The following is a 24,907-nucleotide window of genomic DNA, read 5'->3' on the forward strand; positions in this document are numbered from 1 at the left end:
TTAGGCAACTTAACAAAAAACAAATATATACCCATTTCAATTATTTAACAATTATATAACATCTCAACATTCACAAATATACATTTCTGACATTCAAAAACAAAACAAAAACAAATCAGTGACCAATATAGCCACCTTTCTTTGCAAGGGCACTCAAAAGCCTGGCATCCATGGATTCTGTCAGTGTTTTGATCTGTTCACCATCAACATTGCGTGCAGCAGCAACCACAGCCTCCCAGACACTGTTCAGAGAGGTGTACTGTTTTCCCTCCTTGTAAATCTCACATTTGATGATGGACCACAGGTTCTCAATGGGGTTCAGATCAGGTGAACAAGGAGGCCATGTCATTAGATTTTCTTCTTTTATACCCTTTCTTGCCAGCCACGCTGTGGAGTACTTGGACGCGTGTGATGGAGCATTGTCCTGCATGAAAATCATGTTTTTCTTGAAGGATGCAGACTTCTTCCTGTACCACTGCTTGAAGAAGGTGTCTTCCAGAAACTGGCAGTAGGACTGGGAGTTGAGCTTGACTCCATCCTCAACCCGAAAAGGCCCCACAAGCTCATCTTTGATGATACCAGCCCAAACCAGTACTCCACCTCCACCTTGCTGGCGTCTGAGTCGGACTGGAGCTCTCTGCCCTTTACCAATCCAGCCACGGGCCCATCAATCTGGCCCATCAAGACTCACTCTCATTTCATCAGTCCATAAAACCTTAGAAAAATCAGTCTTGAGATATTTCTTGGCCCAGTCTTGACGTTTCAGCTTGTGTGTCTTGTTCAGTGGTGGTCGTCTTTCAGCCTTTCTTACCTTGGCCATGTCTCTGAGTATTGCACACCTTGTGCTTTTGAGCACTCCAGTGATGTTGCAGCTCTGAAATATGGCCAAACTGGTGGCAAGTGGCATCTTGGCAGCTGCACGCTTGACTTTTCTCAGTTCATGGGCAGTTATTTTGCGCCTTGGTTTTTCCACACGCTTCTTGCGACCCTGTTGACTATTTTGAATGAAACGCTTGATTGTTCGATGATCACGCTTCAGAAGCTTTGCAATTTTAAGAGTGCTGCATCCCTCTGCAAGATATCTCACTATTTTTGACTTTTCTGAGCCTGTCAAGTCCTTCTTTTGACCCATTTTGCCAAAGGAAAGGAAGTTGCCTAATAATTATGCACACCTAATATAGGGTGTTGATGTCATTAGACCACACCCCTTCTCATTACAGAGATGCACATCACCTAATATGCTTAATTGGTAGTAGGCTTTCGAGCCTATACAGCTTGGAGTAAGACAACATGCATAAAGAGGATGATGTGGTCAAAATACTCATTTGCCTAATAATTCTGCACGCAGTGTATTGACATTTGCAGCCTGTTTAGACTAGCAATGTATGACACGTTGTGCTATGGGGGTGAGAGACTCGCAGTATAATGCTACTGCGGTATCACCGCTACGTGTGCTGTTACATGCGCACTGATTGTACACTCTGCTCGCTCACATATTCTATGTGGATTGTGATTTCCAGCACTGAGCTCATTGGTCACATGCACAGTTCACTACACACACAACACTCTATCCATCTAAACTTTCCTATCAATTCCAATTGGCGCCCTCTGCTATTCCCTGTCTAAAATCCAACAGCAAACTCCACCCCCCCCCCCCCCCCCGACATGTTTCACCGCTGCTTGCGGCTTCGTCAGGGGAGTGGGGTTATAGCGTTCGTGCGCCTTGATGCGCCCTATTAAAAAGCCTACCTCCCCTCCCTCTTAGACATTCTCCTCCAATGTGCGCTCCCCATTGGTGTTAGATACCGGGCCGCGCGTCATCAATGCTTGCGCACCCTGTCTCCTCCCCCCTGTGTCACTCACCCCCTCTCCCGCGCCTGTCTCCTCCCCTCTCAGCGGGCTGGACGCGCCGTATGTCCGTGAGAGGGGAGAGAGATCGCGATCACATGACCAAGCATACAATAACCATTGCATTGTCGCCTGTATGCCCTATGTCATTAGATGCTTTGTAACAGTTGGCCCTGTCATTATCAATGGTTGATGAAATTATGAAGAGGATTCTGCTCTGGTTTTATTTCAACACAGAAGAAACTCAGTGTGAACATACCCTTAGGGCAGGGATGGCCAACCTGAGGCTCTCCAGCTGTTGCAAAACTACAACTCCCAGCATACCTACACTGCCCACAGCTATCAGCCTACAGCAGGGCATGGTGGGAGTTGTAGTTTTACAACAGCTGGAGAGCCACAGGTTTGCCATCTCTGCCTTAGGGTGTATGGCCATGGTGCATATTACGCCCAGACTTTCCATGCTGATTTTTTTTGTGCAGAATAATACGGTATCAGCTAAATAGATTTTCAGACTCTCATGTACACGGTGCTGAATATTTCTGCGCTGAAATTTACCTGTGGTGCAGATTTTGAAATTGGCAACATGTCAGTAGTTTGTGCGGATTTTCAATGCCGATTTTGCCCTTTCCACATCCTGCTCTTCCCAGCGTTAGAAGGCACCATGATGTCACTGTATTGCGCCTGAGTTGAGTACGAAGGGGCCGAGGATCATTCCCTGCCTGTGCGCTTTCTTGCTCAGCACAGCAGCTCATACACTCATCCGTATTTTTGGCGGATCCATATGTCCATTATGCAGATTTATAGAACATGTCCTAGTTTTGTCTGCATTGCAGACGAGAACAGTCCTTTCTATTGATGTCAGTGACAGTCAGGGACCCCCAAGAGAAGACAGGAGCAGTTTATTACCATTCATGCCTTCTCCTTTCCTCCCTACGTAGCGCTATGCAGGGAATAGAGGAAGCAGCTATGCTTTGAACCTGGTGATCATGTGATTGCCGGGTGTCTCTGGGATAGCAGAGCTGCTGGGTCTTAGCAGACCCTGATCAGCATCACCTGTGTACACTGCCCCCGTAGTGATCTGTTTTCCCTGCTGTAACTGGGGCTCCTTTGGATGCCCCAGTGACAGTGGAAAAGTGTAAAATACAAGAAAAAAAAAAGTGTCAGCCCCCATCCCCAGAGGTGTTTTAATGACGTCTTAGGGGACATATTATGTGGAAAAAATAGATTTAATAAATAAGTAAAAAAATATAATAAAATACAAATAAAATGTATGTGGCAACCAAAACTGTCGCCACAATAGGAAGCCCATTTTAGTTTGAAAAAAATACTTGTTTGCACAGATTTCCCCAAATAAAATGAAGTGAAGAAAAAAATAAAATTAGCATAAATCATTTTGATATTCCAACAAATAAAAAAGTACAGACTGTTAAAGGGGTTATCCCATCTTAGACGATGGGGGCATATTGCTAGGATATGCCCCCATTGTCTTATAGGTGCGGGTCCCACCTCTGGGACCCGTACCTACAAGAAGAACGGAGCGGAGAAACTTGAGGAGGGCGCACTGCGCATGCGCAGCCGCCCTCCATTGATTTCTATGGAGCCGCCGGAAATAGCCGAGAGCTGGCGCTGTGCGCTCCCATTCACTTCAATGGGAGAGGCGGGGAGCTGCTCCTGGTGGTGGACGGACCCTGGGAAACCCGGGGTCCTCCAGCCACAACTCTCCCCGGCTCCGTTCTCCTTGTAGGTGCGGGGTGCGGGTCCCAGAGGTGGGACCCGCACCTATCAGACAATGGGGGCATATCCTAGCGATATGCCCCCATTGTCTAAGATGGGATAACCCTTTAAACCAGCACATAGGCTTAATCATGAAATAGTGTCCGGTCATTAGGGTTTTTTCAGGCCTGGTCATTAAAGGTCTTAAAATGAGGGGAATACCATGTATGCCTTTTTATATCTAGATAAGCTTTTGATGTGTGTTCGCATCCGTTGCTCCGTTCCAACCGCAGACAAGAATAGGCATTTCTATCGTAGGGCTGGCCCTGTGTGTTCCTCAAAATACAGAATGCACGGTATCCGTGTTTTGTGGATCCGCAATTTGCGGACCGCAAAATACATACGGTCGTGTGCATGAGCCCTTAATCAACGGGTTGTCTATGTGTTGCAGGGAGCTGCCGGTCCTCCAAAGCTGCTCTCCCCTCTGGCGAAGAGGTGAGAATCCTGAACACAGGACCCATTAACTCAGAATTCCCTAATACGGTGTATAACATTGGGTTTTGTAAGTTGGACAGCCTCTTTTATACTTGCATTCCCCATAAAAATAATAATAGAACAGCTTTTATTAGAACCCTCTCTTCCTCTGTTATTCTTCCTGGAAAAATGTATGAATAAACAGACAACTGGATATTACCATTCCGCTTTTCGGTAAGGTGGGTCCCTGCACAGTCCGACTCTGTCCAGAGTTAGACTGGGGAGGAATGGCGGTGTCTAGATATACAGTTTCTAGGAGGAATAGCAGAGGAACAGCACAACATGGTGTGAGAAGAAACCATTTAAAAAAAAAAAAAGACCTGTCAGGAGACACATTTGCTGGTATGTGCCAGCACCTTGAATTTATAGTTGATATTATGTGGCTCCTTGCAGGGGGCTCAAGATGACCAACCCAAGGTGTTTCGGAAGAAGGAAAGGGAGATCTGATGTACGCATGTTGATGGGACTCACTGTCTTGGTGTTGGTCAGTAGTGTCTGCAACGCGGCCTCCATTTTTGTGAATGAGTCGGATACATGTGCGGTGGCCCCGGCCAGTCGATTTGACTGTGCACCAGAGAAAGGGCTAACGAAGGAAGAATGTGAGGCTCGTGGCTGCTGCTATTCTCCAGCCGGAAACCGTCTGGACATCGGGCAGCCATGGTGCTTCTTCCCCTCGACGTATCCAAGCTACAAGCTGACCAACAAAACCGAGACAGAACACGGATTTACTGCCACCCTGCTTCGATCCAAGGAGACCTTCATGCCAAACGATATTATGACTTTGCAGCTTGTGGTTTCCTTTGAGACAGAAGACCGACTGCATTTTACTGTGAGTATTTTTTTATTTTACTTGTTTTTTTGTCAAAAAATTACAATGGTGCACTATATATATATAGATACTAAAAACTGCTATTTAAACCCATTTTGCCCCAAATAATGTATCTTAAAATGCGTGTTGCTTCAGAATGGAGCATACTTTCTCAGAATCCTGGAATGTCTATAAGCTATTTCAATGGTTTTTGGTTAACTATAGAAATAATGTAAAAAAAAAAACACATATAAAGCATAAAAAATAAATTAAAACCTGATTGAAATATCATGCAATTTCTTCATGTTGCATTCCCTTTAAATTTAGTAGGTATTGCTGTATTAGCGTCATTGCGCAGTGCTTGTGATTTTTTTTTGATTTTTTTTTTAGCACTTTTTATGTTCTTTTCATTTTTTGGGCAGATTAAAGACCCAGCACAAAAGCGATATGAAGTTCCCATAAGAACTCCACGTGCAGAAGGAAAAGCTGCCAATACTCATTATGATGTCCAAATTACCGCCGACCCCTTCAGTCTCGTAGTGAAAAGAAAGGGAAATGGTCAGGAACTGTAAGTGGCTGCTGAATGTACGGGAATAAGTAATTCGGCATTCCTATTACATTTATATAAAGTGATTTTATTCTTAATTAAAGGGGTATTTCCGTCTCAGACGTTGGTGGCATATCGCTAGGATATGGCATCAATGTAAGATAGGTGCAGGTCCCACCTCTAGGACCTGCTCCAACGTGAAAGAGAGTAAGCACCGCAAGCGCACCCACCCTCATTGCTCATTGCTATGGGATGCTATTTCCGGCAGTCCCATAGTGGTGAATAGAGGAGACGTGCATGCCTGGTGTGCTCTCCTTCTGGAGATAGGTGCAGGTCCCACCTCTAGGACCTGCTCCTATCTGACATTGATGGCATATCCCATCAATTTTCCACCAATGTCTGAGATGGGTCTATCCCTTTATTGTCTCAGACGTGTTCTTGACCTATGAGGCAGATTTTCTTAAAAACCTTCATCTATGAACGAGTCTATGGGGCTTGCCTCTATGTAAATGAGTCTATCGGGCAGAGGTTGTAGACATGAGAACTTTGACCAATTATGTTGATTGTTGTTTAGCAGTATATGTGAGATCACGTGACAGGCCGGTCAGCTGTCGGGATACAGAGAAAACGGCTAAATCATTCATTATGTACAGATTTAGGGGACTTTACTACAGCGTTTTTTTTTTTTTTTTGTGCCACACCAAATTCTCCCTGTAAACGCCTCAGTGTTGTCTCATGAAGGCAAATGCTGCCCCTATAAGATAAAACATACCGGTACTTTTTAGAGGGGGTTACATGCATGGGACCCCCTTTATGAGCTGGAACTGGGAGCCGTCATAGGAGTGGCTCCCACTGGTTGTCTGGAGGCATCTATGTGGATGGTCGCCATGTAATACTACATTTCTCCACCAGGGGACATTACAACAAGCTGGCAGCGGTTTACCCCAGCAAAATAAACTGTTCGCTGGCACCTCCTATCTGCAAGTGGTTGTCTCTGATGAGATAAAGGTTGAAATTGCTGTGGTTAAATGTTAGCACCCTGGACTCTAGGATAACACTTAAAAAACCTATTGGAAATAACTATTGGAGTATCTTATCCTAAAAGAAAAAGAAATGGGAGGTTAGACCCCCGCTGACTCTACAGTGCTATATAGTAGTGTGTGAGTATTATTATATAGGTAACATTAACTTCTATATGCAGACTTCTACACTAGCTGCTGAAAATACTATTTGCTAGTGTAGAGTTAATAATACATATGTTGAATAGTCCTAGATCTCTGCTCCTGATAATGACACGTCAGCTACATATGTATGCATCCTCCCCTAGCTGGCAGTCTGACCCCCATCTAGGGGACGATGCATACATATGTAGCTGACGTGTCATTATCAGGAGCAGAGATCTAGGACTATTTAACATATGTATTATTAACTCTACACTAGCAAATAGTATTTTCAGCAGCTAGTGTAGAAGTCTGCATATAGAAGTTAATGTTACCTATATAATAATACCCACACACTACTATATAGCACTGTAGAGTCAGCGCGGGGTCTAACCTCCCATTTATTTTTCTTTTTGAATTAAACAGGTTTTAGGCAATTAACCCTCTTTAGACCAAGCAGTGACGTACACCATATAGTGCTACTTAGAGCAGTACTCTCTCTCCGCAGGTATTTCTGAACCTTTACTAACCGTGTTATCTTAAATCCTGTCCATTGCTATCCTTTCCTAATGTCCTCACTTGATTATTTACTTTTTTACCTCTTTCCAAGAGTAACCTCTACAGTATAAAGACTAATTGGTCAAAAGTATGTGGACACCCGACCATCACACCTATGATGAGCTTGTTGGGCATCCCATTCCAAAACCATGAGCGTTTACATGAGATCCTCCACTCTTTTGGGAAGGCTTTCCGAAAGATTTTGGAACGTGTCTGTGGGGATTTTTATCGATTCAGCCAAAAGGGCATTGATAAGGTCAGGCCCTGGGGTTGGATAAGAAAGATCTCATGATCAGTCCAAAGGTGTTCTAAGAAGCTGAGGTCAGGGCTTTGTGTGGACTCTCAAGTTTTTCCACACCAAACTCATCATAAGTGTCTAACAGTAGATCATCATGTCATGTGCATATACAAGACTACTGTGTAAGAATCTGAGTGAGTTAGACCAGGGTCAAATTTTGATGGCTAAATGACTGGGTCAGCATCTCCAAAATGGTAGGTCTACTGGAGTGTCTCTAATATACTGTGGTTAATACCTATCAAAAGTGGTGGTTTTAAAGGGTTTCTATCACTTCGTATGACATATTTAGGTGTCAGACACTAGCGATCCGCTAGTGTCGGCTCTAACAAACCATCCTAATATGATAGGTTTTGGGGCAGCCGTTTTGCTAAAATAACAACTTATATCTATATGCTAATGAGCCTCTAGGTGCTATGGGGGCGTCATTAGCACCTAGAGGCTCCGTCTACCTTCATAAACTGTCGCCGCCCAGCGCGTCCCTCCAGCCCGCCCATCTCCTCCTGAATGCGATCCTCCACGTGCGCGTCTCTGTTCTGCGCATGCGCAGTGAATGTCTGACCGCTTCCCTGCTCAGACATCTCCACTGCGCCTGCGCCGATGACATCATAGTGCTCCAAGGAACAGGCGCAGTGGAGATGTCTGAGCAGGGAAGCGGTCAGACATTCACTGCGCATGCGCAGAACAGAGACGCGCACGTGGAGGATCGCATTCAGGAGGAGATGGGCGGGCTGGAGGGACGCGCTGGGCGGCGACAGTTTATGAAGGTAGACGGAGCCTCTAGGTGCTAATGACGCCCCCATAGCACCTAGAGGCTCATTAGCATATAGATATAAGTTGTTATTTTAGCAAAACGGCTGCCCCAAAACCTATCATATTAGGATGGTTTGTTAGAGAAGGCACTAGCGGATCGCTAGTGTCTGACACCTAAATATGTCATACGAAGTGATAGAAACCCTTTAATGTCATGTTTGCTATTTCTTTATAGTAGGCCTTTTGTTTCTAATTGTTTCTAAATGCAGTTCTCTTGGAAATCCCCAAACTTACCATTTAGATGTTTCTCAGCTCTACTGCTCAAGTGCCTATTATAGGACATTTTTAATGATTTACCATAAACCTGATATACACTATCACATAATTAGTCCTCAACATATGAACTATTGGGGGTACCAGAGGACTACATTTGAGAGACTGCTTTAGATTATATCTCATCGTCTCTGCGCTGAACTTCATTTTTGTTTGTTGTAGAGTGAACACTGCCTTGGCTCCACTTCTGTTTGCAGATCAGTTTTTGCAGATTTCTACATCTCTTCCCTCTCAATATGTATATGGTTTGGGGGAGCATCTCACTTCCATTAACCTCAACACCAATTGGTCCCGACTAACTTTTTGGAACAGGGATATTACTCCTCAGGTAAGGAGATGGTGCATTGGAATCTTAATACAAGGATGATTGGCTTAGATATACCTGGGCCATGATTCCGATCAACTAAACTACACGTTTTATGAATCTAATGAAAGTGGAAGAAATAACTTAGGAGCCATTGCGTCTTTCATTTCTTTGATGACCTTTAAATGATACAGAAGTTTTCTTTCTTACCTTTCTTCTTTCTTGAAAATTTTCCATCCCTACTTTGCCTCTTCCTTTATGTTTGTCCTTCCTTACCTTGCCTCTCCCTACCTTGTCTCCTTCTTGATGTTTGTCCTTCCCTAACTTGCCTCTTTCTTGACATTTGTCCTTCTTTACCTTGCCTCTTTCTTGACGTTTGTCTTTCTTTACCTTGCCTCCTTCTTGATGTTTGTCCTTCCCTACCTTGGCTCTTTCTTGATGTTTGTCCTTTCTTACCTTTCCTCTTGGCTTGAGATGAGCAACAAGAGATGATGAGATTCAAAAATGAAAACGTTTGCATTAGTCAATAGTCACAATGCCTAACAGAGGCGTTTTTCTTTCCTACCACTCATCTTGGGATTTCTCGAGCCAAGAAGAATGGTAAAGTAGGACACTTCTGTAGAGAGTGTAGACAGTGATTTTAAGATCAATTAAAGAATGAGATTGTATCAATGAGAATTCAAGGAACTAAGCTTCTTGGTTCCCCATTGCCTCATACATTATGTTTCTTCAGAATGTTCTGCCGTGTTTAGGCTTTTCCACGTATTTAGTTTTCATGCAGATGTTTACACAGTGTAATAATTTTTGTAGAAAGAAGCTAATTTGTATGGTTCGCATCCATTCTATTTGGCTTTGGAAAAAGATGGTTCAGCTCATGGGGTGTTCCTGCTCAACAGCAATGCCATGGGTAAGTAATATGCTCAAAGAAGAAGCTTTGCTGCAAGAATATCTGCAGAGGCAAATCTGCTACCAGTTGTGCAGATTTTACAGCAGAAAAAAGCAGTCAACTCTCCTTAGTAATCTCCTGGCTCTCTTGTTGGGATGCTTGCCTAGTTCTCCATTTAGTCTCTGTATCCCAGTCTCCAGCAATGACATGTTCACCACTGTAACAGGCCATGTGTCGACATGATACATCATTGCTAAAAACTATGATACAGAGACCATTTGGGGACTAAGCAAGAATTGCAACGAGCGAGCCAGAGGATTACAAAGGTAAGTAAAGGTAGGTAAGATAATAGGCTATAGTGCTCACTCTACATCTTGAATTGACATGCCAGAGATCAATTTCCATGTGGAAATTTATGCAGCATTTGGTCCTGCATTCATCTGTGGCTTTTCCATAAGCAAAACCATAGGTAAAATCTGCAGCAATTCTGTTACATGTAAACTTCCCCTACTATGAACCTTTTTAAACATGTATGTCCTATTCCACCTCTCCACATACATGCAGTATTAATGTATTTTCTCGTTAATGGCATTGGGGAACACAGCACCAGATACCACTAGGAGGCGACACTACATATGAAAATAGGTTGGCTCCACTCACGTGGGCTATACCCTCTCCACAGCCACTAGGCTAATCCGTTTTAGTCTAGTATTCTTCCTTGCCAGGTCCTCTTACTGCTTTGGTTCCTTTGCTTCTAGGCTTTACGGAATTGCCATCCTTTTGCTACTGGGTGTTCCTCAGGGTCTTCCTTTAGCCTTCTCTCCAGGAGGTTCTTTCCTTGGCTCAAGACTTTTGTCCTTTTCCCAGACATTTTTTTCCCTGTCAGGTTCTCTCGCTGGCTTCCTGGAACCATCATATTTTTCTTGTTGGATCTGTCCTCTTATAGATCCTCCTCAAAGGGCATCCTTCTCTATGCAGTTTGGCTAGGTCCTTACCAGTAGATGCCTTCCGATTGTGCTGTGCTCCTGTTTCATTAATGGGGAGCTTGGGTTCTTCCAGTTCCTTCCTCTGGCTCTCCAGTGTGCACCTCTCTGTTCTTGCTCAGGAGTCAGGACATCTTACCTGTTCCCTTTCCTCCAGATTTTCCTTTTTCCCCAGCCTTGGGTGGAACTGGGTATTTCCCTTTGCTCTTTTCTTGCTTCTGGAATTTTCTCCCAGGCACTTGTCCTTGGGATCCTGGCGGTCTCCCTTGATTTATTTATTTTTCTTGGGACTTTTCCTGGTTCTGGAGCCTCTTGGTCAATTTCCTTAGTTTTCCTTTCTACCATTTCATGCTATAGTCTTTACTGGTTCTGTTGGGTCACATAGTTCTCCTGCACCTGTGCGCCCAACCGTTGGCATCCGTGTTCTCTTCCCACCCTCGGGGACTGCTTTTGGACGTCCCATGGTGCTGTCTCCTCCCCAATGCCATTAACGGGAAATTTTGATTTTTGTACTTACCATAAAATTCCTTTCTCATTCAATGCATTGGGGGACACAGATCCCACCCCCTGTTCTAATTTCTCTTTCTGTCACCGGGCTGCTGTTCTCGTTTCCTTCCCCAGTCCAGGACTTGTTGGTTCTTTTCTTTTGTTTCTCTCTCCTACTGCTATTGGTACAAACTGATTAGCCTAGTGGCTATGGAGAAGGTATAGCCCACCTGGGCAGAGCCAACCTTTTTTCATATCTAGTGTTGCCTCCTAGTGGTAGCTGGACGTATACCCATGGTGCCGTGTCCCCAAATGCATTGAACGAGAAAGGGATTTTACGGTAAGTACAAAAATCCAATTTTTGTTTTTAAATCTTGGACAATGGTTGGTAGATTTATGGTTTTACACTATGTGGACAATATTACATTATACATAGACATGCAAAATCTGCACAGCCCCATGCGTAACCTGTCCCCCAGAAGTCCAGAATCCTATGTAAGGAAAATGGTGGAGTTGGCGCATGTGTTATTTCTGGGTTTGGACCTATCTGATCTCTGCATGAACACATGGTAGAAAGCAACAGTTGCAAGACAATACGTTTCTTATTTTTCCTTTCTACAATTATCATTATTATCATTATTAAGGTGATTTAAGTAAATACAATTTGTAGTGGCTCTCCTTCCTTTTCAAACTTTGTAAGGATGCTCTGTAATGTGTGACTCACCCCGTCACAAAAATTGTTGTAGATGAAGAAAAAGGGACAAAACGGGCAATCACCACCTGGGACCAATAAATATATAAAGGACGACTATTTATTGAATAAGAATAATAAAAACTGATATACTGATAAAATGTCTTTAATCAATCATTAATGAATACCTATAAAAGATTCAGGTGGTGTTAGAAGCGAAACTCTCACAATTAGTGCATACTTATAATTGATGTGAATAAATAGTGCATAAATATATAACAATCAAAGTAATTACAATTTTGAGATGGTAAAAAATAGTAAAAAATTGTAAAAAATAAAAAGTGTAAAAGAGAAAAAAGTTGAAAAGTGAAATTGGTGTAAAAAGAAATGTCTCTCAATTTCATAGATAATTGTGCAATGAATAGGTTTATTAGAAACCAATATCACAACTATAGGCTTCCAGTGCAGGTTGTGTAGCTCCGTATTGTCACTCAAGGTTGTTAAAAAAATGAAAAGGTATCCACCTGATGGAAATCACACTTGGAGGGTAAAATGGTAACAATAGTAAGGATAGTAAGTATCAAATGTCTGTACTCGCAGGAGACTTTTTGTGGAAGTCACACTTGGAGGGTACAATAGTAGTAAGGATATTAAGTATCGACCGTTTCTACTCATTGGAGACTTTTGTGGAAATCACACTTGGAGGGAAAAATAATAGTATAGACTGTCTCTACTCACAATAACACACAATACAAAAAATAGAGGGTATTATAAAAACACATTGGCACCACGTATTGCAAGATAAGATAATAGGTCCACTAATGACAGATGTCCCTTGTATAACATACACAAAAGCACCAAATCTGTCCAGTAAAATAGCACCTACAATAAAACCTATAAAAAAAAAATCTAAAGATTTAATCTCACATGGATGGTTTAACTTAACCACCTCCAGACCGCCTAACTCAGATTCGCGTTCCGGAGGTGGCAGCGCTGCGCACAGTCACGCATATACGCGTCATCTCGCGAGACGCGAGATTTCCTGTGAACGCGCGCACACTCACAGGAACGGAAGGTAAGAGAGTTGATCTCCAGCCTGCCAGCGGCGATCGTTCGCTGGCAGGCTGGAGATGTGTTTTTTTTTAACCCCTAACAGGTACAGTGGCGGAAATAATTATTTGACCCCTCACTGATTTTGTAAGTTTGTCCAATGACAAAGAAATGAAAAGTCTCAGAACAGTATCATTTCAATGGTAGGTTTATTGTAACAGTGGCAGATAGCACATCAAAAGGAAAATCGAAAAAATAACTTTAAATAAAAGATAGCAACTGATTTGCATTTCATTGAGTGAAATAAGTATTTGAACCCTCTAACAAAAAAAGACTTAATACTTGGTGGAAAAACCCTTGTTTGCAAGCACAGAGGTCAAACGTTTCTTGTAATTGATGACCAAGTTTGCGCACATTTTAGGAGGAATGTTGGTCCACTCCTCTTTGCAGATCATCTCTAAATCCCTAAGGTTTCGAGGCTGTCTCTGTGCAACTCTGAGCTTGAGCTCCCTCCATAGGTTTTCGATTGGATTAAGGTCCGGAGACTGACTAGGCCACTCCATGACCTTAATGTGCTTCTTCTTGAGCCACTCCTTTGTTGCCTTTGCTGTATGTTTTGGGTCATTGTCGTGCTGGAACACCCATCCACGACCCATTTTCAGTTTCCTGGCAGAGGGAAGGAGGTTGTCGCTCAGGATTTCACGATACATGGCTCCGTCCATTTTCCCGTTTATGCGAATAAGTTGTCCTGTGCCCTTAGCAGAAAAACACCCCCAAAGCAAAATGTTTCCACCCCCATGCTTGACGGTGGGGACGGTGTTTTGGGGGTCATAGGCAGCATTTTTCTTCCTCCAAACACAGCGAGTTGAGTTAATGCCAAAGAGCTCTATTTTGGTCTCATCAGACCACAGCACCTTCTCCCAGTCACTCTCTGAATCATTCAGGTGTTCATTGGCAAACTTCAGACGGGCCTGCACATGTGCCTTCCTGAGCAGGGGGACCTTGCGAGCCCTGCAGGATTTTAATCCATTGCGGTGTAATGTGTTTCCAATGGTTTTCTTGGTGACTGTGGTCCCTGCTAATTTGAGGTCATTAACTAACTCCTCCCGTGTAGTTCTAGGATGCTTTTTCACCTTTCTCAGAACCATTGACACCCCACGAGGTGAGATCTTGCGTGGAGCCCCAGAGCGAGGTCGATTGATGGTCATTTTGTGCTCCTTCCATTTTCGAACAATCGCACCAACAGTTGTCACCTTCTCTCCCAGCTTCTTGCTAATGGTTTTGTAGCCCATTCCAGCCTTGTGCAGGTCTACAATTTTGTCTCTGACATCCTTGGACAGCTCTTTGGTCTTTCCCATGTTGGAGAGTTTGGAGTCTGCTTGATTGATTGATTCTGTGGACAGGTGTCTTTTATACAGGTGACTAGTTAAGACAGGTGTCCTTAATGAGGGTGACTAATTGAGTAGAAGTGTCTAACCACTCTGTGGGAGCCAGAACTCTTAATGGTTGGTAGGGGTTCAAATACTTATTTCACTCAATGAAATGCAAATCAGTTGCTATCTTTTATTTAAAGTTATTTTTTCGATTTTCCTTTTGATGTGCTATCTGCCACTGTTACAATAAACCTACCATTGAAATGATACTGTTCTGAGACTTTTCATTTCTTTGTCATTGGACAAACTTACAAAATCAGTGAGGGGTCAAATAATTATTTCCTCCACTGTATATTAGACGCTGTTTTGATAACAGCGTCTAATATACCTGCTACCTGGTCCTCTGGTGGTCCCCTTTGTTTGGATCGACCACCAGAGGACACAGGTAGATTAGTAATATGTTGCACCAAGCACCACTACACTACACCCCCCCCCGTCACTTATTAACCCCTTATTCACCCTTGATCACCCCTGATCACCCCATATAGACTCCCTGATCACCCCCCTGTCATTGATTACCCCCCTGTCATTGATCACCCCCCTGTAAAGCTCTATTTAGACGTCCGCATGATTTTTACGGATCCACTGATAGATGGATCGGATCCGCAAAACGCATACGGACGTCTGAATGGAGCCTTACAGGGGCGTGATCAATGACTGTGGTGATCACCCCATATAGACTCCCTGATCACCCCCCTGTCATTGATTACAACCCTGTCATTGATCAACCCCCTGTAAAGCTCCATTCAGACGTCCGCATGATTTTTACGGATCCACTGATAGATGGATCGGATCCGCAAAACACATACAGGCGTCTCCCTGGAGCCTTCCAGGGGGGGTGATCACCCCATATAGACTCCCTGATCACCCCCCTGTCATTGATTACCCCCCTGTCATTGATCACCCCCCTGTAAAGCTCTATTTAGACGTCCGCATGATTTTTACGGATCCACTGATAGATGGATCGGATCCGCAAAACGCATACGGACGTCTGAATGGAGCCTTACAGGGGCGTGATCAATGACTGTGGTGATCACCCCATATAGACTCCCTGATCACCCCCCTGTCATTGATTACAACCCTGTCATTGATCAACCCCCTGTAAAGCTCCATTCAGACGTCCGCATGATTTTTACGGATCCACTGATAGATGGATCGGATCCGCAAAACACATACAGGCGTCTCCCTGGAGCCTTCCAGGGGGGGTGATCACCCCATATAGACTCCCTGATCACCCCCCTGTCATTGATCACCCCCCCCCTGTCATTGATCACCCCCCTGTCAGGCTGCATTCAGATGTCCGTATGATTTTTACGGATCCACGGATACATGGATCGGATCCGCAAAACACATACGGACATCTGAATGGAGCCTTACAGGGGGGTGATCAATGACAGGGCGGTGATCACCCCATATAGACTCTCTGATTACCCCCCTGTCATTGATCACCCCCCCTGTCATTGATCACCCCCCCTGTCATTGATCACCCCCCCCTGTCATTGATCACCCCCCTGTCAGGCTCCATTCAGAAATTTTTTTGGCCCAAGTTAGTGGAATTATTATTTTTTTTTCTTACAAAGTCTCATATTCCACTAACTTGTGTCAAAAAATAAAATCTCACATGAACTCCCCATACCCCTCACGGAATCCAAATGCGTAAAATTTTTTAGACATTTATATTCCAGACTTCTTCTCACGCTTTAGGGCCCCTAGAGTGCCAGGGCAGTATAAATACCCCACATGTGACCCCATTTCGGAAAGAAGACACCCCAAGGTATTCCGTGAGGGGCATATTGAGTCCATGAAAGATTGAATTTTTTGTCCCAAGTTAGCGGAAAGGGAGACTTTGTGAGAAAAAAATAAAAAATATCAATTTCCGCTAACTTGTGCAAAAAAAAAAAATTTCTATGAACTCGCCATGCCCCTCATTGAATACCTTGGGGTGTCTTCTTTCCAAAATGGGGTCACATGTGGGGTATTTATACTGCCCTGGCATTCTAGGGGCCCCAAAGCGTGAGAAGAAGTCTGGTATCCAAATGTCTAAAAATGCCCTCCTAAAAGGAATTTGGGCACCTTTGCGCATCTAGGCTGCAAAAAAGTGTCACACATCTGGTATCTCCGTACTCAGGAGAAGTTGGGGAATGTGTTTTGGGGTGTCATTTTACATATACCCATGCTGGGTGAGAGAAATATCTTGGTCAAAAGCCAACTTTGTATAAAAAAATGGGAAAAGTTGTTGATGATTTTTATTTTTTATTTTTTTTCTTACAAAGTCTCATATTCCACTAACTTGTGACAAAAAATAAAAACTTCCATGAACTCACTATGCCCATCAGCGAATACCTTGGGGTGTCTTCTTTGCAAAATGGGGTCACTTGTGGGGTAGTTATACTGCCCTGGCATTCTAGGGGCCCAAATGTGTGGTAAGGAGTTTGAAATCAAATTGTGTAAAAAATGACCAGTGAAATCCGAAAGGTGCTCTTTGGAATATGGGCCCCTTTGCCCACCTAGGCTGCAAAAAAGTGTCACACATCTGGTATCTCCGTATTCAGGAGAAGTTGGGGAATGTGTTTTGGGGTGTCATTTTACATATACCCATGCTGGGTGAGAGAAATATCTTGGCAAAAGACAACTTTTACCATTTTTTTATACAAAGTTGTCTTTTGCCAAGATATTTCTCTCACCCAGCATGGGTATATGTAAAATGACACCCCAAAACACATTCCCCAACTTCTCCTGAATACGGAGATACCACATGTGTGACACTTTTTTGCAGCCTAGGTGGGCAAAGGGGCCCACATTCCAAAGAGCACCTTTCGGATTTCACCAGCCATTTTTTACAGAATTTGATTTCAAACTCCTTACCACACATTTGGGCCCCTAGAATGCCAGGGCAGTATAACTACCCCACAAGTGACCCCATTTTGGAAAGAAGACATCCCAAGGTATTCGCTGATGGGCATAGTGAGTTCATGGAAGCTTTTATTTTTTGTCACAAGTTAGTGGAATATGAGACTTTGTAAGAAAAAAAAAAAATCATCATTTTCCGCTAACTTGTGACAAAAAATAAAAAGTTCTATGAACTCACTATGCCCATCAGCGAATACCTTAGGGTGTCTACTTTCCGAAATGGGGTCATTTGTGGGGTGTTTGTGCTGTCTGGGCATTGTAGAACCTCAGGAAACATGACAGGTGCTCAGAAAGTCAGAGCTGCTTCAAAAAGCGGAAATTCACATTTTTGTACCATAGTTTGTAAACACTATAACTTTTACCCAAACCATTTTTTTTTTACCCAAACATTTTTTTTTTATCAAAGACATGTAGAACAATAAATTTAGAGCAAAATTTATATATGGATCTCTTTTTTTTTGCAAAATTTTACAACTGAAAGTGAAAAATGTCATTTTTTTGCAAAAAAATCGTTAAATTTCGATTAATAACAAAAAAAGTAAAAATGTCAGCAGCAATGAAATACCACCAAATGAAAGCTCTATTAGTGAGAAGAAAAGGAGGTAAAATTCATTTGGGTGGTAAGTTGCATGACCGAGCAATAAACGGTGAAAGTAATGTAGGTCAGAAGTGTAAAAAGTGGCCTGGTCTTTCAGGGTGTTTAAGCACTGGGGGCTGAGGTGGTTAAAAGGATTCTACAGATGTGGCAGGTGCCAAAATTGTAGAATCACAACATTCCCGAGAAAAACTGTGAAAGTATGTTCCACTAATAACTCTTATGCATAGGAAATAAGAGAATTTCTATCTTGTAACTCTACAAATGTAATCTATATAATAGAATGCCCATGCAAGAAACAATATGTAGGAAGAACAAAAAGAACTTTGAAAAAAAGAGTATCAGTGCATATAACCAATATTTGAAAAGGATTTGAAAAACACACATTATCCCTTCACTTTAAACAACACCACAATAAAGACCCAAGTGGAATGATATTTACAGCTTTTGAGAAAGTGGAAGTACAGTGGAGAGGTGGAAACCATATTTCCAAAATGTCTAGACAGGAATCTAGACAAATCTAGGACTTTGAAACTTTAATACCTGGAGGCCTCAACTCAGATTTTGAGATCTTTGGTTTTCTGTGAATATGGGTTGTGGGCCTTTCACTGATGGGACATCGGGTGTCTGGCCGATTTCTTGGCACCACGATTTCCCCTCTCTTTTTACACTTTTTATTGGAAGCCTATAGTTGTGATATTGGTTTCTAATAAACCTATTCATTGCACAATTATCTATGAAATTGAGAGACATTTCTTTTTACACCAATTTCACTTTTCAACTTTTTTCTCTTTCACACTTTTTATTTTTTACAATTTTTTTACAATTTTTTATCATTTTTTTACCATCTCAAAATTGTAATTACTTTGATTGTTATATATTTATACACTATTTATTCACATCAAGTATAAGTATGCACTAATTGTGAGAGTTTCGCTTCTAACACCATCTGAATGTTTATAGGTATTCATTAATGATTGATTATAGACATTTTATCAGTATATCAGTTTTATTCAATTATTCTTATTCAATAAATAGTCGTCCTTTATATATTTATTTGTCCCAGGTGGTGAGTGCCCATTTTGTTCCTTTTTCTTTATTAAGGTGATTTAGTCGAAGGCTAAAATTTAGTTGACTGCACAGCAATTTTATTCCTAGTCTGTCTCTTTCTATCTAGATGTGCTTCTTCAACCCACCCCAGCCCTTACCTGGAGAACCATAGGAGGCATCTTGGACTTTTATGTCTTTTTAGGCCCAGAGCCCAAATCGGTGATTCGCCAATATCATGAAGTGATTGGTAAGAATAAGAAGAACACAAAAAGAAACCTGAATCCATTTGTTGTGGAAGGGATTTACTGAATTTTTCTCTCTATAAGACACACCTGATCATAAAATGCACCTAGGTTTCAGAGGAGCAAAATAAGAAAAAAATATTTTTGATCAGACTCCACTCTCTCAGATCAGACCCCCATATCAGACTTTAGATCAGACCCCCATTAGAGATAAAATAAATTAACTTACCTCTCCTTCTCCACTGCCACTGCAGATCTGGTGGTCTCTGCTTCACTTACTGCCACCTGGTGAGTACAGGCAGCACTACAGTCACCACTCTCCACACCTCCTGTTTACTAGTGAGTTCTTTTATAATGAAAGCGTTCACTAGTATTCACTTTATAAGACGCACTGCCATTATTTTGGGGGAAAAAGTGTGTCTTATAAAGGGGAAAATACAGTATATCCAGATGAATCCGTCTTCTGTATTAAACTGTGTATACAGCGCTTTAGGATTTGTTGTCCACATTGAGGACATCTTGGGTTTATATAATGGGATTATATAATGTTTTTTTGCAGGAATCTGTGTTGCTGGTTAAGCCACAGGAGCCTTGCAGGTGCGGCTTCTGCATTCAACAATTGTATTAGAAATTTGCCCGTCCTGCCTCCCTGAAGCATCTTTAAAGTCCAATAGACTAACAGCTGTCCTGACGTTACTTTTTGGAGTCCTACTAGGACATGTCCAATCTTAAAAAAGTCTAAAAAGGTTCAATACTCTATATTAAGTTAGTTGGAGCTGGCCACTTTCTGTCAGGACTACAAGGCATGTAGAAGCTTAAAAGGGTTTTCTGAGGCTTTGATGATGCCCTATCTTTAGGACGGGCATTAAAGGAATTGTCCAGCTGATAATAAAAAAAAAAAAAGTTTGCAACGATATATCGTAAAGTTATAAAATAAGTCTCACTCTCTGTACCGATCCCCCAACAGTCTTGTTCTGTTGCTTCCTGGTCCTCTTTTCCACCCGGACACTACTTCCTGGTCCCTCTTGACACACAGAGCATGACCATTTAGCCTATTACTTCCTCAGCCCGTGATTGGCTATTTCTTGTGTGCCAAGAGGGACCAGAAAGAAGAGCCTGTCAGGGAAACGGGAGAGGCAGGGGATCGGTAAGATAAGTAGAATTTTTTATATTTTTTTAGAATTATTCTACACCGTTGTAAGCTTTAAAAAAAAGTTCTGTCTCATTCAAGTGAATGGGCCTGGGCTGCAATACCTGGCACAGCAACTATACAATGTACAGCGCTGTGCTTAGTATGCTGTAAGGGGGCTGCAGCACTCACCAGAGCGCTGCAGCCTCTTTAAACAGCTGATCAGCAGGGGTGCTCGGAGTTTGACCTGCACTGATCAGATATACCCCGAGGATAGGTCATCAATATTGTACTTCCAGAAAACCCTCTTTAACCCCAGTCAGCCATAGACAAATCATTTTTTTCAGTTTACAGTTCCCTTGCCAATACTATAATCAGTTAACAATATATGGGATGATGGATATTAACCATGACTTGTTTATCTGTTCAGGACTTCCCTTCATGCCCCCCTTTTGGAGCCTTGGATTCCACATATGTCGCTGGGGATATTCAACTTCAAATTTGACTCGAGAGGTTGTGAGAAACATGAGCAAAGCCAACATGCCTTTGGTAAGAGACTAGCAAGGCTGACGGCCATACGTTTACATTTCATTACATAACTCAATCAAACATACATAATGAGGGTAGCAGGGCCACAACGCCAGTTAGGCGAGGTGAGACAATCGGTCTAAGTGGAGGCAGCGGGAGTGCCGAGGGAAATGAGCTCTTCCATTGTGGAAGCGCTCATCTCTTTATGTTCAACTATATCGCCATCCTCAAGACATTGATACAGTGGAATGCTGTGTTGGAGTACAGGAGTGACATCTCCTTGCACCATTCCTTCTGATAGGCTACAGACACTAGGCCTGAAGCCTATCAGCGGCCGACGCAGCATACAGTGTGAGATACAGGCCAGAAGAGGCTTGCACCGCTTCGCTGACAGCCGCATGGAGGTAAGTATTTTATTTATGGGAGGCACTATGGGGACATTGGCTCAACTGGGGGCACTAAGAGTGGTATTTATTTGTACTGGCACACAAAAGGGGGCATTGGCACATATTATGGGGGCACTATAGGGACATTGACTCTACTGGGAGCACTAAAACGGGTGTATTTTTTGTACTGGCAGAGAAGGGGGGCATGTTTTGTACAGGCACATCATACGCGGGCACTATGGGGACACTGGTTCTACTGGGGGCACTAAGAGGGGGTACTTTTTGTACTGGCACACAGTAAGGGGACTTTTTTTTGCACTGACTCACATGGTATTTTTTGTACTAGCACACATTATAAGGGGGCATTTTTTGTACTGTGGTACATGATAAAGGACCATTTTTGTACTGGCTGACATTAGAGGGTATCTTTCTACTGTTTCACATTATAAGGAGAACTATTACCACTGGGAGGCATTATGGTAAGCTTTTTTACTACTGTGGGACTAAGGGGAACATGATTACTTCTATGGGTACTGTGGGGGCATTATTACTACTGGGGAACAGTGGGGGCATTTTTAAAGTTGGGGGCACTGTAGGGGCACTATTACTACTAAGTGAGAATTATTAATATTAGTGGGACTTTTAGGAGCACTGTTACTGTGGGGGGCACATTGAGAATATGTGGCGCTGTATTACCCTGTATGTTTTGTAGTGCTGTATGTAATGTTAGGAGGGAAGAGGTTAGGTTGAGAATTTGGCATAGGGGAGGGGGGATTGGCGCCATTTTAATTTTTGCTTCGAGCCACAGAAAGTCTAGGTGCACCCTAGGAGAGGAGATTTATTAATCGTCTCTAACAGGATCAGACTGGCCCACCAGAGAATCAGAGGATCCTCCGGGGCTTCCAGGCTCTAGTGCCATTGTGGGCCCCAAAGGTCCAGAAAAAAAACATTTGGAGCTGGCTTTGAAGCCAATCACTTGCCACTAGGGTCTATTTCTTTTATACAGGATTGGACCCCAGAAATAATTTCCTCTGGTGGGCCCAATAAATTCCAGTCTGACACTGCTCTCTAATAGGTAGATGGTGTAAACTTAGACCAGACTGGATAATAAATTTGTAGCTCTTCCTAGACATAACATGTCCACCATTTTGGAACACTCTTCTACAGGAAGGAGTGGGGCGGGCAGCAGTATAGTCAGCACGACAGTACAGCCTGGGGCCGCTACTACATGACCCATGATGCCCTTGTGCCGGCAAATCAGGGGTGGAGTCTCATGTTGTTTCTACATACCGCAAGGCTCTGCTTGTGGTGTGACATAGTGTGGTGACATCAAAAGGGCTGTTAGCGTGCACCATAAATAAATATTGATGACCTATCCAAAGGATCTGATCAGTGGGGGTTTAATCCTTAGATGACTGCTGCCATACATGTACAGTGGAAGTTGTCTGTTTAAATATGGTGCCCACTTGCGAGCGCAGCAGGCGCTATAGCCACCGGGTTTCTTCTGTTTAAAACAGCAGAGGACTGGGGCTGTGATTGGCGATAATGCCAATCGCAGACATTTAACCCTTCGGATATAATAGTCAAATGTGACCATGGCATCTAAAGGCTAAAAACACAGAAGTTCTGCATTTCCAGGTCTTGCGGCAATCGAGGGAGCTATTTATTCCCTCCAGCAGCCCTCGTCCTCTGAGACTGCCGCCTATTGTGGCAGGGCTCCATAGGAACGTAGAGAAATTCTCATAGATTCCAGTGTTAATGCATTGGACTCTATGACAGAAGTGATCTGATAATCACATGTGCAAGTTCCAGATGGCTTCAAAAAGTGTGAAAATATAAGAAATATTAAAATGTACCCCTAAAATCACTCCTAAAATTAAAATAAAGATAAATAAACAATGAAAAACCTAAACCTCATAGGCATCCCCATGTCCAAAAACCCCATAGGTGGATGACACAACAGGAAAAAACATCAAAATTGCCGATTTGCCATTTTTTCATTGCTTCACCTCCCCAAAAAATTTTTTAAAAAGTGATCAAAAAGTTATACAGATGCCAAAATGTTACATATAAAAACTAAAGGTCGCCTCTCAAAAAATGAACCCCCACACAGTTCCGTAGATATATATTACTATAAAAAGTTTTTTTTATGGTTTTTATAGTATTAAAAGACACAAAAAAAAATAAAACTATATAAATGTGGTATCGCTGTAATCATTCTGACCCAGAGTTTTTACTGCATAGGGAACCCTGTAAAAACATGAACTGTGGAGGAATTGCGTCTTCCTTTTCCAAATCTAACCCGTTTGGAAAAAATTTCCAGCTTCCCTCTACATTGTATGCAATATTAAATGATGCCATTAGAAAGTACAACTTTTCCTACAACAAGCAAGATCTCGTACGTCTATGTGAAAAAAAAAAGTTATGGCTCCAGAAAGTCTGGAATAAGAAACAGAAAGGCAAAAATTAAAAATCATCATCAAGGGGTTAACTCTCGGCACCCTCAACGATCAGCTTCTTCTTAATATACCAAGCACAGCGCTGTGCATTGTATAGTGGCTGTGCTTGGTACTGCAGCTGAATCCCATTCACCTGAATGGTAGTGGGATGCACAATAGGCCATGTGACCAATGAACGGGACATCACTGTGGGTATTACAGTGCACTACTTGGTAGCTTTACCTTATCACAATGGTAGGTTTACCCGATTCCTTTAAAGAATTAACAAAAATTTCATAAACACAATGATTGGACCAAATTCTATGAAATTGCGTTCCATCTACAGACTGAAAGCCGCGCTATGTGAATGGCATCTGTTGTTTTCGTATTATTTGTGGTTTATATAGGAGTTATCTTCCTCTAGTGTGTTCTAGGAAGACGACTGCTCTCAGTCTGTTCATATCATGCAGCCGTAATCTCATAATGCTCCGTGATGGATGGCGGCGCAGAATCAAGAATCTGGTTAAGTCCCACATTATAGGTTTCTTTAAGTATCTTTAATTTTCCACGCTGCAATTTCCACCATCACTTGGAGAGGACATTTGTCTGGTGGCTTTGAAGGTCAGCCTACAGCTGACGTCCACGTAATCAGATTTGTGGCTCAGCTGTCCTCCGGGCAGAACGTGCTCCATCACAATAAACGCATTAGGATGATGCATCGGATCACAAATTACATCCTCAGCCTAAGATTTATTGACTTAATTGGTTTAAAATTCATTTGATTATGGACGATGGTTGGACATGAATGAAAAGATTTCAGCGCTTTCTTCTTATTATCTTAGAGGAGATGCACAGCGCTGAGTACTGGCTGTACTGGAAAAGTACTTAACATGTACCTTGTTAGAGATGAGCAAAACCAATCTAAAGGAACCCGATTCAACCCGAATTTTGTAAATTCGAGTTGCATCCGAATTAAAATTTTTGGGTCATTCTGGCGAAGAGAGAGATAGAGTCCACAAATTTTCAGGACAATTGGAGCACAGTCGGGTACAACTGATTCAGACCCAGATCGAGTCGGTCGGGCGGAATCAAACATGAATTGAATCTCTCCACTTGACCAGTGGTACCCACCTATACAACTGCCTAGGGCAGCGCTACAGACTACCCAAGTGACATCACTGGGCTCACTGCTAGGCGGAAGTCTCAGCCTAGCATAGTGAGGAGAAGCCCGGTACGTCACCGGCATT

The 24,907-nt window shown here is 42.7% G+C and overlaps 1 protein-coding gene across 3 annotated transcripts in view; it reads left to right on the top strand.

The window, feature by feature from the left end:
* LOC121003349 (lysosomal alpha-glucosidase-like) overlaps positions 1 to 24,907 on the top strand; it is a 60,839-nt gene that overhangs the window by 15,372 nt on the left and 20,560 nt on the right. For 2 of the 3 annotated variants that reach the window (XM_040435117.1, XM_040435118.1), the window contains 6 exons: positions 4,489 to 4,924; positions 5,326 to 5,471; positions 8,712 to 8,877; positions 9,664 to 9,760; positions 19,065 to 19,184; positions 20,739 to 20,857. In XM_040435117.1, coding sequence (XP_040291051.1) covers positions 4,499 to 4,924; positions 5,326 to 5,471; positions 8,712 to 8,877; positions 9,664 to 9,760; positions 19,065 to 19,184; positions 20,739 to 20,857 — 1,074 coding nt within the window. In that variant the 5' untranslated portion in view covers positions 4,489 to 4,498. Of the gene's footprint in view, positions 1 to 3,990; positions 4,057 to 4,488; positions 4,925 to 5,325; positions 5,472 to 8,711; positions 8,878 to 9,663; positions 9,761 to 19,064; positions 19,185 to 20,738; positions 20,858 to 24,907 lie in introns of those variants that run through there. The other variant, XM_040435116.1, reaches the window with a different exon arrangement.

This window comes from Bufo bufo, chromosome 6 (genome assembly GCF_905171765.1).
Source record: "Bufo bufo chromosome 6, aBufBuf1.1, whole genome shotgun sequence".
Classification (NCBI taxonomy): Eukaryota; Metazoa; Chordata; class Amphibia; order Anura; family Bufonidae; genus Bufo; species Bufo bufo.